Raw genomic sequence first — 16,015 nt, 5'->3', positions numbered from 1 at the left:
CACAGCTCCCACTGCTTGCAGTTCCCAGCCAATGGGAGCTGCGGAGCTGGTGCTTGGGGCATGGTAGCGCATGGAGGCGTCGTGACCGCCCCTCCGTCTAGGAGCTAAGGAGCATATCACTGCTTCCGGGGAGCCATGCAGAGCCGGGTAGGGAGCCTGCCAGCCCCGCACCAACCGGACTTTTAATGTCCCAGTCAGTGGTGCTGACTGGAGCCACCAGGGTCCCTTTTTGATTGGGCGTTCGGGTCAAAAAACAGACACCTGGCAACCCTAATACAAATCCACAATAACACATACACATTTCTTAATACAATGGACCCCAAAGGTATTAAATCTAATTAATAATGGTTTAACTTAATTCAATAAAAATTTTCTTAATTCCATAAGTTTTGTTCAGGATATTGCAGAATACTGTTAGTCTGTCACACAACTGTCTGAATGCTCCCAAACAATAAATAATAATTTAATGTTTTACTTGTGAAAATAGTCACAAATTCCTTTTTTTTAACCACATTTTAACAGGTCAGTTGATATACTTAACTGAAAAATTACATTTCGGCCAACATATTTTTTCTTTATATTTTGCTCGTAAAAAGAATCTGTTGGTTATACTGTTAAAAGCAGGGTCAAAATGCTTGTTTCCTGCATAAATGACTGGAATTTAAGTTTCCTTACAAAATAAATGGTGCCAAGATATTATACTTGCCCTTTCACACTTTGTAAAATTGGTTCAGCAGGTTTTTTGTTGTTGTTTGTTTTTAATCCAAAGTATGCTTAATAAACAATTCTGGAGACACCAAGATAATGCATATCATCCAGGTAAAATCATAAAGCAACATTATATAGAGTCGTGGCCAATTTTGTTTTAAGGAATTAAAATTTAACCCCCAAAAGGGAAATGTGGAAAATACATATGTTCCATTTTAACCTATGTTTTATGGATGTATCATGTGTTGCTTAGTTGAATCTACTGTTGTTCTTAATTTTGCCACCTAATAGAACTGCAGACTAAGAATAATTACAGGTTTCAGAGGAACAGCCGTGTTAGTCTGTATTCGCAAAAAGAAAAGGAGTACTTGTGGCACCTTAGAGACTAACCAATTTATTTGAGCATGAGCTCATGCTCAAATAAATTGGTTAGTCTCTAAGGTGCCACAAGTACTCCTTTTCTTTTTAAGAATAATTAGTCCACCTTTGTCTCTAGATTTAAGGATATTTTTAACTCTGAGGTTTTCCATTCCACATAAGGCCCCAATCATCCATCAGGACAGGATAGTGCAGATGCTTGCACTATCCCATTGATTTCAGTGAGACGCAGAACAGCTACTGAGGTCCAGGTTGATGCAGGATCAGAATCATAATTTCAATCTTAGTTTGACAGGTGGTAAGGATTTTATCTAGAATTACTTGGGTAGTGTCTGGAAAAGATAAAGACAACTGCACAAATCAGGACATGTAGAACTTCTCCTTCTAACTTAATCCATAGTTACTTTTGATAAAATATGATGGGAAATACTTTTTTCATTCAGATTTCCTAAATTGGAATTAGGCATGGGTGCACTTACCTTTTTATTTAGCCATCTTGAATTCATATTTTATTATCAGTTATCTTTGCCTTTCTTGTTACTAGATCTCTCAATGTCTGAAGTGCTTGATATTAATTATAAGGCCTAAGATTTATTGATCTAATCTGAGCATTATTTTAGGATGTATGCTTTGTGTCTCAGCAATGACAGCATTCTTTTTCCTCTTAAAACCAATATTTCTGAACTATTTGAGATTGAGTAAAATTTTCAAGAAAAATAGTTTAAATGAAAAGGTGTGGGAGGCACAGGGACAACTTTGTGGATCTGTCTTGTTAAACTGAAATTTGATAATACTTTCACTTTTTCAAGAGCAGCTGGAAAGTAGTTGGAATTAAAGAGGTGAGAATCAGGAACAGATGATCTCACCTTCCCTCTACTGCATAGCCCAGTTACTCTGCAACTCCTCTAGAACGGCAAACACACCAGCTCCTCCTCATATCCACCTCAGACAGACCTTCTTCTCTTGTGACTTGAGTTGTGGGGAGAGAAGAAAATCATGCCTCACTCACATTTCCGAGACAAAGTTCTTCCCCAACTTCTCTGGCACCAAAGCCTCCTCTCCCTTGGGAGCAAACTGCTATGCCATCTCTACCAGCAATATCAACCCTCACACATGCTTCTATCTCAACCCTCACATACGCCCAATTTATTCCCACTGCCCCTTTTAATTGGGATGGAAATAACCTGACCCTATCCTTTAAGGAGAAAGACACAGTTGGGATTGCAGGAGGAGAAAATGGAAAATTAAAACAGTTACTTTGGGGATGGAAATCATGGTCCCTATGTTCTTTCTTTGGGCAGAAACTGACAACATGAAAAAGAAAAACAAGGACCCAATACAGAAATAAATGTAGATGAGCAAGGACAGACAGAGAACAATTAACACTGCTGAGAATAATACTGACATAGGCAAACCATGCAGTATAAATCTGTCCTTAAAAAACAAAAGAAAGGATTCAGCAAAATACATCAGAAGACAAAGGAAAAATGACAAGCCAGGAGAAAAAGTAAAATGAGGAATTAAATCAGTAAGGCCCAGATCCCAAAGGTATTTAGGGTCCTAATGTCTTCATGATCAGAGCCTAAATCTTTAAATTGTTATTAATTTACAGCAAGCCTAATACCCAAATGGCTATAAATCATATCTGGTCCTCATTCTATAAAGGGGCAGGGAGGAATCTGGCAAGCGGAGGGGAGTGGAGTTTGTGGGGGGTCTTAAAAGAGAATTCTTGGCCAGGCTACTTGTGCCTCCCACTGCGCCAGCCCATCTCCTGCGGTGTCTGCTCCCCGCCCGCGCCTCTCAAAGAGCGTCCACACGGCAGTGGGAGTTCCGGACTGCTTACTCCGGAGTAGCCATCGGGAACAGCGACGAGGCCCGCCAAGCCCTAACTACCCAGTAGTCCTGGCTGCCAGTTTCACCCTCCTGAGACTTCCCCTTCCCGGCACAACCCTCCATGGCCACACGAGCACCAGTCACTAGCCCGCCCCGTCCGTTCGCCACCCGGCGCTAGTCCGGACAAAGCGTGTCCCGGGGGCCCGGCGCGGTGGGGGCAGAGGCAGGGACAGGCCGCCGAGCGAGAGCGGCAGGAGCGGGGAGGCTGGGGGCTAGCTGGGGGCAGGGCGCGCGGGAGGGGGAGTGGTGCAGCAGACACAGGCCGAGCCGGACCCAGGGATCCAGCAGACGCGGTATCCTGAGCCCAGCTGCGGGGGCCGCACTGGCACCGGGAGCCCATAGCCGGGAGCGCCGGGAAGGGGGCATCTGAGGACACCCCCGCCCTCACGCGCCGTGTTACCAGCCTCCAGGCCCCGCCCCCTCCTGTCCAGCCGGCTTCCTCCCAGTCTGACAGCCGCCGCCGGCGCAGAATGCGCGGCGTCCCAGGTCGTCATGAGAACGAAACACGTCACTGCGTTCCTCCGCCCGCCATTGGTTAGCATTGTTCGAGAAAGCTGGAGAAAGCGGAAGCGGAAGCCGCACGTGGAGCCGGCAAGGCGCTGCCGCAGTTTCTGGAAATTTCTCCCGCTGTCATATTTAAAGCGGCGGCGCCAGCTTCCCCCCCCCTCCCGCGGCCAGAGCCAGCAACGCAGCGCCGGAGCCAGCGCTCTGCGGCGGAGCCGTCCGGGGAGAGGCTCGCGCGGGCGGGCGGGACGGGGGCTGCCCCTGCCGGCGGGACCATGGCCGTGGTGGGGTTCGACCTGGGCTCGCAGAGCTGTTACATCGCGGTGGCCCGGGCCGGGGGCATCGAGACCGTCGCCAACGAGTTCAGCGACAGATGCACCCCGTGAGTGCGGGGGCTGCTCGGCCGAGCCCGGGGTGGGGGCCTGCCGGGGCCCCGAGGGGAGTCGGGCTGTCCCGCCCGGAGCGGGGGCTGCGGGCCCTTCCCGCGCCGCGTGCGGGGCTGCAGCGGGAGCCGGGCGGGGTGTCGCGGGGCCGGGGCAGCATCCCTGGCCCCGGCCCCAGTGTGGCCCGGGAGCGGGGGAGGGTGAACGCTGCGGCCGGGGCGGTGATGCTGAAGCGGCTCGTGCCGCTGGGGCGGGGGGGGGGCGCGCTCGCTGCGCCGCGAGTCGGAACTTGCTGGAAGCTCCCAGAGCAGCCGCCTCCCCCGCCCGCGTTACTCCCGCGCCTCCTCAGTCCCTGCCGGAGCCCCGCCGCCGCCTGGCGTGAGGGGAGGGACGGAGCCCCGGCAGCGTGGACTTGCAGGGAGCTGGGTACCCGCCTGCCTCCCCGCGGTGCGGTCCGCGCCCTCTGAGTAAAGCTGCCCGGGAGCGCGCAGCCTTCCGGTCCCGGGAGACGGGGCGCGGGTGGATCGTGACATGGACGCGTCGGGAGCGGGCACTTGGAGCAGCAGGGATCGGAAAGCGGCTGCTGGAGAAGCACCGGGGGATATAAACAGCTGCATGTAACGTGCACCGCTCTGTAATCTTCGGAGGCTTCCTATTTAAAATCTGAATAATAATGCTGTATTGTGATCGGAAATGAAACAGACAACTTCGCGGGGGGAGAGTGTTCCCACAGCAAAGCAGATGCACTAACATTTGACAGATTTGGACGTACACACCGAGAATGTAATTTATAGCTAAATGAAAATACTTATCATGCAATGTTTGTATGTTTAACCACCCTGAAGGATTAGAAAAGATTCTCACTGAGCGTTAACTCTCTCACGCTGCAAATATATTTATGCATATGCTTTCGTAGTAGCTTTTTTAACCAGGAGGGCTCTTAGGTGCATTTTGGGAGAAGTCATGTTTGAATCAGAATTATAAATTTCCTGATGCGTGGTTTAATTTGCAGCCTTGCTTTAATATAGTCTTTGGGCTTTAATTTTTTGTTTATGCCCTTTTAAGAAACTTCAGCTATGGAACTGAAGATATGCAGCCTCTCTTGTTCAAGCTCTTAGTACAGCAGGCTGTTAAACAACTTAAAGGTTTATTGTACAGAAATTGATTTTGTAATTGCTCAGCTTTACACTGAAGAAAATTCTAACCCACATTGAAACAATTACTTAGTGCTCCATGTGAACTCAGAAGTTCAGCTATTCATAGGTTAGCCATACCAAAAAAAAATTACCATTTAAAAAAAAATGGTGACAGAAGCATCTGTTTCTTTTCATGCAGATAACTTGGTTGAAGTTTGTTCTTGAAATTGTACAGAACAATTTACACTTGGGCTGAGACTAAGTACAGAACGTTTCAACTCCAAAGCACGTGTTGTAATTTTACAAAACATGCTTTGGAGCTGAGACTTTCTGTGCATGTGCATGAAAATAAAAACATGCAATATATAATAGAGAAAAGTATGTGGCTCAGAGTGAGAGATTGCTGATCAGTTTTTTTAAATGCCATGTATTAGCATAAGCCACAAGAGTAGCAGTTTAACTTGCTCAAACTCTCAAATTCTGCTTGCAATAAAATAAAATACTTAGTTAACAAGCCTCTCTCTCTTTTCAGATCAGTTGTATCATTTGGATCCAAAAACAGAGCTATTGGTGTTTCAGCTAAAAACCAGGTAGGTTATCGCCTATGAAAGAGAATCCAACTACTAGTAAAATTAATAACATAAATATGTTCCAAATAAAGGAACAAATGAAAAAGATAGCTGATTGCAGTTAGATAAAATTCTGTGATCTTAATTGTCAGGTAACATTTCAGAATCAGAGAACTGCATTATGCCGACAGTCTCCTCTCCAGGTTTGCTGCTGAGGATGCCATTGCTAGAACTCTAGGTCTGTCTGCTGGGTTAATAATTTCTAGTTAGATGCCTGCCTTATTTGATAATTTTAAAAATAAAATCACCAGAACACACGCTTACTTTGGAAATTTCTTTGCATTAGAAATGCATCTTCACAAATTATGTAGAATGTGTCCTTAAACTGAAATATGAACTAAGAGCTTTGGCCTTTGCTTGAATGAACTACTCTAAAAGGAGAAAGTGTTAAATATTTTCTCTTATTCACTGCAGTAATATATTTTTTTAAAGTGCTAAAACATTAATATATTTTTTAAAATAACCATGTACAATGTTTAAAACTTCAGATATAAACTTCTAAAAGCCATGTTTTGGGCTGATTATATCTAAATAAGATTAGTGTACTGCAGGTGCAGACCAAGCATGCTTCCTCTACTGGCCTATTCATATCTGTCAAGGGGAAAAGATGCTGTGGTAGGTTTCCATGGAGAGAGAGAGAGCATGAACTGTGAAAGTCTTCCATTTAGCTATGAACAAACAGGGAGATGTGATTGAAAATATAGGAGTGATCATAACCTCTTTCCTAAGCTACTCACACATACATCTGCAAGTACAGGATTCAAAGACAGAAGCTAACAAAGTGATTTGCATAGTGAGTTTTGCAGTTTTTCATTCATTCCTAGGAATGGGAATGTATTTAATTAAAACAAATAGCCACATAAAACATTGTGGAACAAATATTTCACTAGAGATTTAACTTTGATCTTTTTGATCAGGACTTTCATACCACTACTTTTATTTTTATTTCTTTAGACTATATTTCCATGTCACTGATTCAGATGTTAACATAATTCAATAAAGTAGTGAGAAAAAGTAAAGGTGTCTTCAGAGCATTTGTTGTCTTACATAAATGGCTTCCATCTGGATTCTCAAGAGACTAATGTGGGGAGTGTTACTAAGAGATCATTCAATTAAAAGCTGTCCAGCAGCTTTAGCTAAATTGAAAGCAAAGCAGTTTCTCGCTCAACTTACATCTGAGAACATGCATTCACAACAGACTTTTGTTCTTGGACAGTTTGTGGCTTCAGTTGCTTTTGGAATAGCTTCAGAAGCGTACTTACGTATTCAATTTTTCATGCTTTTTTGTTTTAACAGTTTGAAAACAAAATGAACCAATTTTTTCCATTTGACAAACACTTACAAATTTGGGGTGATTTGAGGATTTCAAAATACAAGTACATCTTAGTAGTGAACAGTCTGTTTTCCTGACGACAGTGGAATTTTAGGTCATTGTTGCCCATGCAAGCATGGGCACTTCTTGGCCCATGACAATCTGGGCATTGCATTTTCACTAACAAGGGAGTGTAACAGCCATTTGTTCAAGCAAAAGAACTACACACCTGAATTGTTTTGGGTTTTTAACAAGTAATCATCTTAATTTAACTTTGACATGGTCTTCTATTTAACAGCAACTTAAATTTCAATTTTTGTGCATCTTCAATGAAATGCTAGACAGATTTGGGAATAGTTGATTATTTCATTCTGGTCTTTCACTGTTACTTGCTGTACGTTCTACTGAGTTTTCAGAAGAATACCATGTTGTAGTAGCGCTGTTTAAGTGTGGCATGCTAAGTGGCTTGGCACTTTAATTCTGGCCAAGACAGCAGGAATATTCTAAAATATCCTATAGTATTAATGGCATGTGATTACTTTAAAAAAGTGTCTTCAGATTGTACATACAGTTAACCTGAAAATTAACTATTTTTTTTAAATGAAGATAGCTGTAAATCAGTTCATTAAAAGCCACTAAAGTTTTTTGCTTTGTTGCCTATTGCATACTAAGTTACTTTTGCTGTTTAAGTGCTTCCAACTTGAGTGACCATAGAGCTATGGGTTAAGTATCTAGAAGTGATGTCAAGTACCCTTCCTCATGAGGTTTGTTATAGTTAATTTTACGCTACCAAGGCCCTTGTTTTCCTCTGTGCTGGGGTGACCAAACAAAACAAGTCTCCATCAATATGTTGATCCCTTGACTTACTACCTTTAGATTTGTTTCAGTGTAGCAGCTGTGTTAGTCTGTATCTGCAAAAAGAAGAGTACTTGTGGCACCTTAGAGACTAACAAATTTATTTGAGCATAAGCTTTTGTGAGCTACAGCTCATTTCATCAGATGCATGCAGTGGAAAATACAGTGGGGAGACTTTATATACACAGAGAACATGAAACAATGGGTGTTACTATACACACTGTAAGGAGAGTGATCAGGTAAGGTGAGCTATTACCAGCAAGAGAGGAAAAAAACCTTTTGTAGTGATAATCAAGGTGAGCCATTTCCAGCAGTTGACAAGAACGTGTGAGGAACAGTAGGGGGGGAAAATAAACATGGGAAAATAGTTTTACTTTATGTAATGACACATCCACTCCCAGTCTTTATTCAAGCCTAAGTTAATGGTGTCCAGTTTGCAAACTAATTCCAGTTCTCCAGTCTCTTGTTGGAGTCTGTTTTTGAAGTTTTGTTGGTATTTGCTGGGTACTATAAGTCATCAGTAGATGGTAGAGAACAAAAGGCTTTTTTTATTGCTCTTGTTAAAATTAAACTGTTACATAGACTGAGTGTAGACTTTCTGTATTGTAACAGCTTGAGACTTTAAACTGTAAACACTGTAATGCAATGCTCATTCACCTCTTATACCAGTATATTTCTGTATAAAACTAGAGTACTACATTTAATATTGGAGAAAAGAGGTCAGATGTCAAGTCTTTGGTTTAGGAACAGAGGCTAGCAATCTGACACTGCCATTCTTTTACTAATATGCAGGCTAAGTGTTGCATTCAAGATACCTTCTTTTTCTTTCTTGCAGCAAATTACTCATGCTAACAACACAGTATCTAACTTCAAGAGGTTCCATGGCCGTGCATTTAATGATCCTTTTATTCAGAAGGAGAAAGAAAGCTTGAGTTATGATTTGGTTCCAATGAAAAATGGCGGTGTTGGAATAAAGGTAAGGGTGTCATATTTTCAGTCTAGCTTTCTAGTTTCTATAGCTGTGTTGGAAAGGTTTTGTTTTCTAGCACTTAATTAAAATCCCTTATTTTCATGATTAATTCCCGTAAAAGCTGTTCTTTACTCTGTACCAGAAGGGCTTTTGAACTGAATAGCCTTTTTTACTCCAGGGTGGAGTCAAGTTTTCATTATAAATACTTTCTCAAACAAGAGCTTCCCTGGTGGCAATTGTGAGCACAGTCTACACATTCTGGCAGGAAAAACTATTAAGATAATTATAAGGATTATATAATTTTTTACTGAAGTCAGGGAAATGGTGTTCTTAATTCCCCCTGTGCCTATGCACTGTGATAATCTGATTACATGGTGGCATACTGTTTCTCAATACAAGTTAATGCTATATACTTTGTTAGAACCTCTACTATTACTTGACAGAGACCCTAAGGACACTTGCAGTAAATGTACACAAACTGTTCCTGCAACATCTGTTGCAGACTAGAACCTTGTCTCCACTAGAAAGGATGCTATAGCTATGCCTCCCAGCCCTCCTTGTGGAGATGCAACACTGGCAAAAGATTTATTTTTCTTGTATAGCATACACCATGCCCCAAATAAAATAAGCTATTTTGGCAAAAGGACCATTTTATTGGTATGACTATCCTCATGTGGACTTTTGCCAGCAGAGCTATGTCAGCTAGGGGTGTTTATTATATTTTATTCCCCACACTTCTAACTGACATAGGTGTGCCAGCAAAACTTTGAAGCGTGCACCAGGTCTAACTAACAAAATAATAGTGAGACCTAGAGACGATAACTTAGCATAGAAGAAGCTTGTCAGGTAAATACAGTGGCCATTATGCCAATGAGAATGTTTCAATGTGTTATGTGTATCTAAGGCTATAAGAAAAAAGTGATATAGTTGATAGGGTATGTGATTTAAACTACACGAAGCATGCATACATACAAGTGGTCCTTATCTACCTCTAGATTGGACTTTTTTGCTGGTACATGGGAGGATTGAAACAGTATCCCATGGTTTTAATCTGAATTTTGTCAGTTTTTAAAAGAACTAAAAATAGATTCACTTACTAAACCTGCCCCATAGATTCCACAACCAATTAGTGTGATTTTTTGTAGTCACAATTCCGTTTCTTTAATAACTCCCGCCCACCCCCCCAAAAAAACCCCTCTCCCTCAGTGCTCTGTGAAAGATCCGCACAAATGTGAGCAATGCACAAAATAGACTGCAAAGAGACTTTTTCTTCATCCATCCATAGTTATCTGAAGTGAGTTGTAACAATGGTAGATACTTTGTTTGGTGTCTCTTTAATCTTAAGTGAGTTTAAGTAGCTTTCTTTAACACATATACGAGTTAGATAAATTTGGTATTAAGAGAGACAGTACTGTGATGGTCACTGTCAATTTTTTCTCAATCTGTATGGAGCTTTTTCTTGTCCTTGGAGAAAAATGTTTTGAGAACAAAGCAGTAGGGGATTGCCATGTCTGGAGTCCACAAGAGGATCTCTTGCAAAGCATTCTGCTTTATACCTTTTTTAAACTATAGAATAGATGACAAAAAGGCGAATACACAAAGGAAGGGATATTCAGAGGTAATTTAAAACTGATTTTACAGTGGTACTTCTTTTCCCTTCCCAACTATTTTAGTTTGCAAAGATGCCTATAGGAAGGAAGCAATATGAGAGTAAAGGCTTGTCTAACTTTGTCTTTTAAGCTTGTTTATATTATTTGATTCCTGGATATAACTTGAACTATTGAAGTGCAGGCTGTTTTGGCTACCAAGACACACAACACAAATCTTAGGTTTTGAGCATAGTGATCTTTTGGGAAACTCTTTTATGAAATAGTTTAGAAGCTCTTCAGTAAATGTTTTTAATACTGCTGTGAAGAATTCTTCTTAACTGAATGTTTTGTGGTAGATAATTTCTTATCTCTTCTGCAATTTAAAAAGCAATTAAAAAGTTGAGCAATTTAAAAGTTGCTGGCCACTTTTAACTTATTGGCATAGTGATTCATTACTGTGTGCTAGCCTTACTAATTGACACTTACAGCAATTCAGATAATGGTGTAAGTTGTAAGTCATCTGCCAGTGACTTTATCCAGGGGAATTCATTCATTTATCAATGACACTGAGGGTATGTCTACACTACGAAATTAGGTCGAATTTATAGAAGTCGGTTTTTAGAAATAGTTTTTATATAGTCGATTGTGTGTGTCCCCACACAAAATGCTCTAAGTGCATTAACTCAGGCGGAGTGCTTCCACAGTACCGAGGCTAGCGTCGACTTCCGGAGCGTTGCACTGTGGGTAGCTATCCCACAGTTCCCGCAGTCTGCGCTACCCATTGGAATTCTGGGTTGAGATCCCAATGCCTAATGGGGCAAAAACGTGGTCGCAGGTGGTTCTGTGTACATGTCGTCAGGCCCTCCCTCCCTTTGTGAAAACAACGGCAGACAATCGTTTCGCGCCTTTTTTCCTGAGTTACCTGTCCAGACGCCATACCACGGCAAGCATGGAGGCCACTCAGCTCACTGTCACCGTACGTCTCCTGGGTGCTGGCAGACGCGATACTGCATTGCTACACAGCAGCAACCTATTGCCTTGTGGCAGCAGACGGTGCAATAGGCCTGATAGCCATCGTCGTCATGTCCGAGGTGCTCCTGGCCGCCTCAGTAAGGTGGGTCAGGAGCGCCTGGGCAGACATGGGCGCAGGGACTAAAATAGGGATGACTCGACCAGGTCATTCTCTTTAGTCCTGCCAGCAGTCCTATTGCACCATCTTCTGCCGAGCGGCCAGGAGATGAGGATGGCTAGCAGTCCTACTGCACAGTCTGCTGCCAGCCAAAGATGTAAACGATAGATGGAGTGTATCAAAACAAGAAATACACCGGATTTGTTTTGTATTCATTTGCTCCTCCCTCTTCTCATGCTGCCACCACCTTTCAGCTTCAGCCCGCCACCTACTCTCCTCAGCCCGCCACCTCTCCTCCCAGTCATTTTGTGCTTTCCTGCACTCTGACGTCATCTGCCTCCACGCATTCGTCTGTGCTCTGTCAGTGTAGGAGGACAGCATGAGCTCTGAGAACATTTCATTGTGAGTGCTTTTTTTCGCCTTCTAATCTTCGCTAGCCTCTGGGAATGAGAAGGTCCTGTGATTCTTGAAACACATGCAGCTGGTGGAGAGGAAAAAAAGGGACAGTGGTATTTAAGAAGACCCATTTTATAGAACAGTGGGTACACTCTTTCACGGTAAACCTTGCTGTTAACATTACATACATAGCACACGTGCTTTCATTACAAGATCGCATTTTGCCTCCCCCCACCACGTGGCTAGCCCCTCCTCCCTCCCCGTGGCTAACAGCGGGGAACATTTCTGTTCAGCCACAGGCAAACAGCCCAGCAGGAACGGGCACCTCTGAATGTCCCCTTAAGAAAAGCACCCTATTTCAACCAGGTGACCATGAATGATATCACTCTCCTGAGGATAACAGAGAGAGATAAAGAACGGATGTTGTTTGAACGCCAGCAATGATTCCCGAGTACGTGCTACTGGCCTGGAGTGGTAAAGTGCTACTGACCATGGTGGACGGAATAAGGCTGCCCTCCCCAGAAACCTTTTGCAAAGGCTTTGGAATTACATCCAGGAGAGCTTTATGGAGATGTCCCTGGAGGATTTCCGCTCCATCCCCAGACACGTTAACAGACTTTTCCAGTAGCTGTACTGGCCGCGAATGCCAGGGCAAATTAATCATTAAACACACTTGCTTTTAAACCATGTATACTATTTAAAAAGGTACACTCACCAGAGCTTCCTTCTCCGCCTGGTGGGCTCGGGGGGTACTGGCTCCAGGTCCCAGGTGAGAAACAGTTCCTGGCTGTCGGGAAAACCGGTTTCTCCGCTTGCTTGCTGTGAGCTATCTACAATCTCATCATCATCTTCCTTGTCCCCAAAACCTGCTTCCGTGTTGCCTCCATCTCCATTGAAGGAGTCAAACAACACAGCTGGGGTAGTGGTGGCTGAACCCCGTAAAATGGCATGCAGCTCATCATAGAAGTGGCATGTTTTGGGCTCTGACCCGGAGTGGCCGTTTGCCTCTCTGGTTTTCTGGTAGGCTTGCCTCAGCTCCTTAAGTTTCACGCAGCACTGCTTCAGGTCCCTGTTATGGCCCCTGTCCTTCATGCCCAGGGAGATTGACAAATGTTTTGGCATTTCGAAAACTAGAACAGAGTTCTGATAGCACGGATTCCTCTCCCCATACAGCGATCAGATCCCGTACCTCCCGTTCGGTCCATGCTGGAGCTCTCTTGTGATTCTGGGACTCCATCATGGTCACCTCTGCTGATGAGCTCTGCATGGTCACCTCTGCTGATGAGCTCTGCACTCACCTGCAGTTTGCCATGCTGGCCAAACAGGAAATGAAATTCAGAAGTTCGCGGGCCTTTTCCTGTCTACCTGGCCAGTGCATCTGAGTTGAGAGTGCTGTCCAGAGCAGTCAAATACAGCACTCTAGGATAGCTCCAGGAGGCCAATACTGTCTAATTGCGTCTACAGTACCCCAAATTCGACCAGGCAAAGCCAATTTCAGTGCTAATCCCCTTGTCAGGGGTGCAGTAAGGAAATTGATTTTAAGAGCCCTTTAAATCAGGGGAAAAAGGTCTTCGTCTTGTGGACGGGTGCAGGGTTAAATTGATTTAACGCTGCTAAATTTGAGCTCAACTCCTAGTGTAGACCAGGGCTGAGTGTGTAGAAACAGAATGACATTATTTGCAAACTCTGGGGGGGTTGAATTCTCAATTGTAACTGTATAATGAGTTGGGTGAGTGCATTAAGATTGGAGGGAAGGGTTGTTGGTCAGCAGAGCATTCAGAACTATTAAGTGGAACTCTGCTTTTCTGCAATTAAAATGAAATGTCCTTTTTTTTTTTTTTTTTTTTTTGCTATACAGGTGATGTACATGGGTGAGGAACATTTCTTTAGTGTGGAACAGATAACAGCTATGCTGTTGACTAAGTTGAAGGAGACTGCTGAGACTAACCTAAAAAAGCCAGTAACAGACTGTGTTATTTCTGTAAGTAATTCTATTTACACTGGACCAATAGAAATATTAATCTCCCTAGTTGTAATCACTGAAGATTTCTAGTTTAAATAACTTTTTAAGAAGCTGTTCAGCTCAAGTACTTGTATGCTTAGGATAACGTTGTACATATCAGATTTAACGTTAACCTTCTTCTAAAAAGGAATATGTGTATTCTATATATGAGCTTGTTATAAAGCAATGGAAGCTATAAACCGCCAATATTAAAAGTACAGATTTATTACTTCATATTACTATACTGCCTTTATGTTAAAGTAAAATAGCTTTGAAAAGCATTGTAATTAGGAAAAAGACGATAGGGGGTGTTACATTAAGTGCTGAACAGTTGCTCAGATACCATGGAGACGAACAAGCTAAAATACCTAGACAGAAATATTGTGAGTACTCTGTCAAGCTGCACAATATATCAAGCTATTAAATATTTATTTTAAGAGATCTGCTAGTGGGCACCACCGCATCACTGGGAAAATTTCCTTTGGTTTTCAAGTATTGCAAAGAATTTAAACTAAAAATTTTTGGCAGTACGCTGCATCTAATGTTAACATCAAAGTGACGACTACTTGTCAAAAATTAATTTAGGCTTGATTCATCTACGTTATGCCTCTCCTCAAAATATTCTACTTTACTGTTTGGTGTTGCATGTGCTTTTAGGCCCAGTTCAGCACAGTATTTAATCATTGGCTTCAATGGGACTACTAAGTACCATCCTGAATCAGGGTCTTAAGTAACTAACTTTATTTTGGGCTAAAATCTTGCAGTGGCTAGATACAGTGGCAGATATCTCCTTTTGGGGATGATGAATGGGTAGGATTTCAAACAAATGTTTGTGTTGAAAGTCTGGCTTTCTAATGGTTATTCTGTTCCCACATGATTTCTTCAGGTTCCATCATTTTTCACTGATGCTGAAAGAAGGTCTGTCCTAGATGCTGCTCAGATTGTTGGCCTGAACTGTCTGAGACTGATGAATGACATGACAGCAGGTAAAGCAAAGGAAACCTGTTCCAGCAAGTGTATGTTTAATGGCGATCCATTTAGATACACCTCTACCCCGATATAACGCAGTCATCAGGAGACCAATAATCTCACTGCGTTATATCAAACTTGCTTTGGCCCCCCCGTTCCTTGTTCCCTGACTACTCCCTCCAGAGACCCCCCCGTCCCCGACTGCTCCACACCACCCCGACCCCTTACAGGCACTCACCCGCAGCAACAGGAAGCGGAGCAACACAGCCCCAGCCCGCTCCACTCCACCAGCTCCCAGCCGCGGTGCTCCGCTTCCCATCCCTGGTGAGTGTGGGGAGGTTGGGGAAAGGATGCCCCCTGTACTCACCCATGGCGGGAAGCAGAGTGACGTGGCCCGAGTCCACTCCACTTTCCTTGCCCCAGCCATGTTGTGCTGGGGTCGGGGGTTTGGGGAAATGTCCCGCACTCACCTGCAGCGGGAAGTGGAGCGCCGTGGCTGGAAGCTGGCAGAGAAGAGCGGGCTGGGACCAGGCTGCTCCGCTTCTGCTGTCGCCGGTGAGAGCGGGGGGATTGCTTCCCCCTAGCCCCCTCCCCTGAGCGACACAGCTGCGGCCGGGGCGAGGGAAGCAGAGAGGGCCGCTCCTGGGACTGCGGGGCGCCAAAAGTGCCCCCCCACAGCTCCTGCCTCACAGACTCTGGGGGGAGCTCCTGACCACAACCGAGACCCTCTGCCCCTTATCCAACCCCTCGGCCCCGGCCCAGCACCCTTAACATGCTGCTCAGAGCAGCGTGTTGGAGCTTTACCACGTTGTATGCGAAGCCGCATTATATCGGGTCGCGTTATATCGGGGTAAAGTTGTACTGAAATAACTTCAAACTAAGAAACAAAGAATTGCTAAAAATAGACCAGTCACTAAAAGCAGAATTGGTTTACAACACTTGTGCCCTTTTTTTCTTGATCTATAAAACTTCTGTCATGCGGTGTTGTGAAGATGGTAAAAAGAGAGCTTTGCTTCCTAAGGTGACTTAATAGGAATACAGTAGAACCTCAGAGTTACAGACACCTCCGGTGGGAAGGTTGTTCGTAACTTTGAAATGTTTGAAACGATGAACAAAACATTATGGTGGTTCTTTCAAAAGTTTACAACTGAACATTGACTTA

General features: G+C 43.8%; 1 protein-coding gene across 3 annotated transcripts in view; it reads left to right on the top strand.

The window, feature by feature from the left end:
• The first annotated feature begins 3,705 nt into the window (after positions 1-3,705).
• The window catches only part of HSPH1 (heat shock protein family H (Hsp110) member 1), a 31,715-nt gene continuing 19,405 nt past the window's right edge, over positions 3,706-16,015 (top strand). For 2 of the 3 annotated variants that reach the window (XM_048846968.2, XM_048846962.2), the window contains exons 1-5: positions 3,706-3,865; positions 5,535-5,592; positions 8,634-8,774; positions 13,741-13,863; positions 14,771-14,870. In XM_048846968.2, coding sequence (XP_048702925.2) covers positions 3,759-3,865; positions 5,535-5,592; positions 8,634-8,774; positions 13,741-13,863; positions 14,771-14,870 — 529 coding nt within the window. In that variant the 5' untranslated portion in view covers positions 3,706-3,758. Of the gene's footprint in view, positions 3,866-4,282; positions 4,650-5,534; positions 5,593-8,633; positions 8,775-13,740; positions 13,864-14,770; positions 14,871-16,015 lie in introns of those variants that run through there. The other variant, XM_048846977.2, reaches the window with a different exon arrangement.

This window comes from Caretta caretta, chromosome 1, assembly GCF_965140235.1.
Source record: "Caretta caretta isolate rCarCar2 chromosome 1, rCarCar1.hap1, whole genome shotgun sequence".
Classification (NCBI taxonomy): Eukaryota; Metazoa; Chordata; order Testudines; family Cheloniidae; genus Caretta; species Caretta caretta.
The sequence above is the reverse complement of the archived record's forward strand: the minus strand, read 5'-3'. Positions and strand labels throughout refer to the sequence as shown.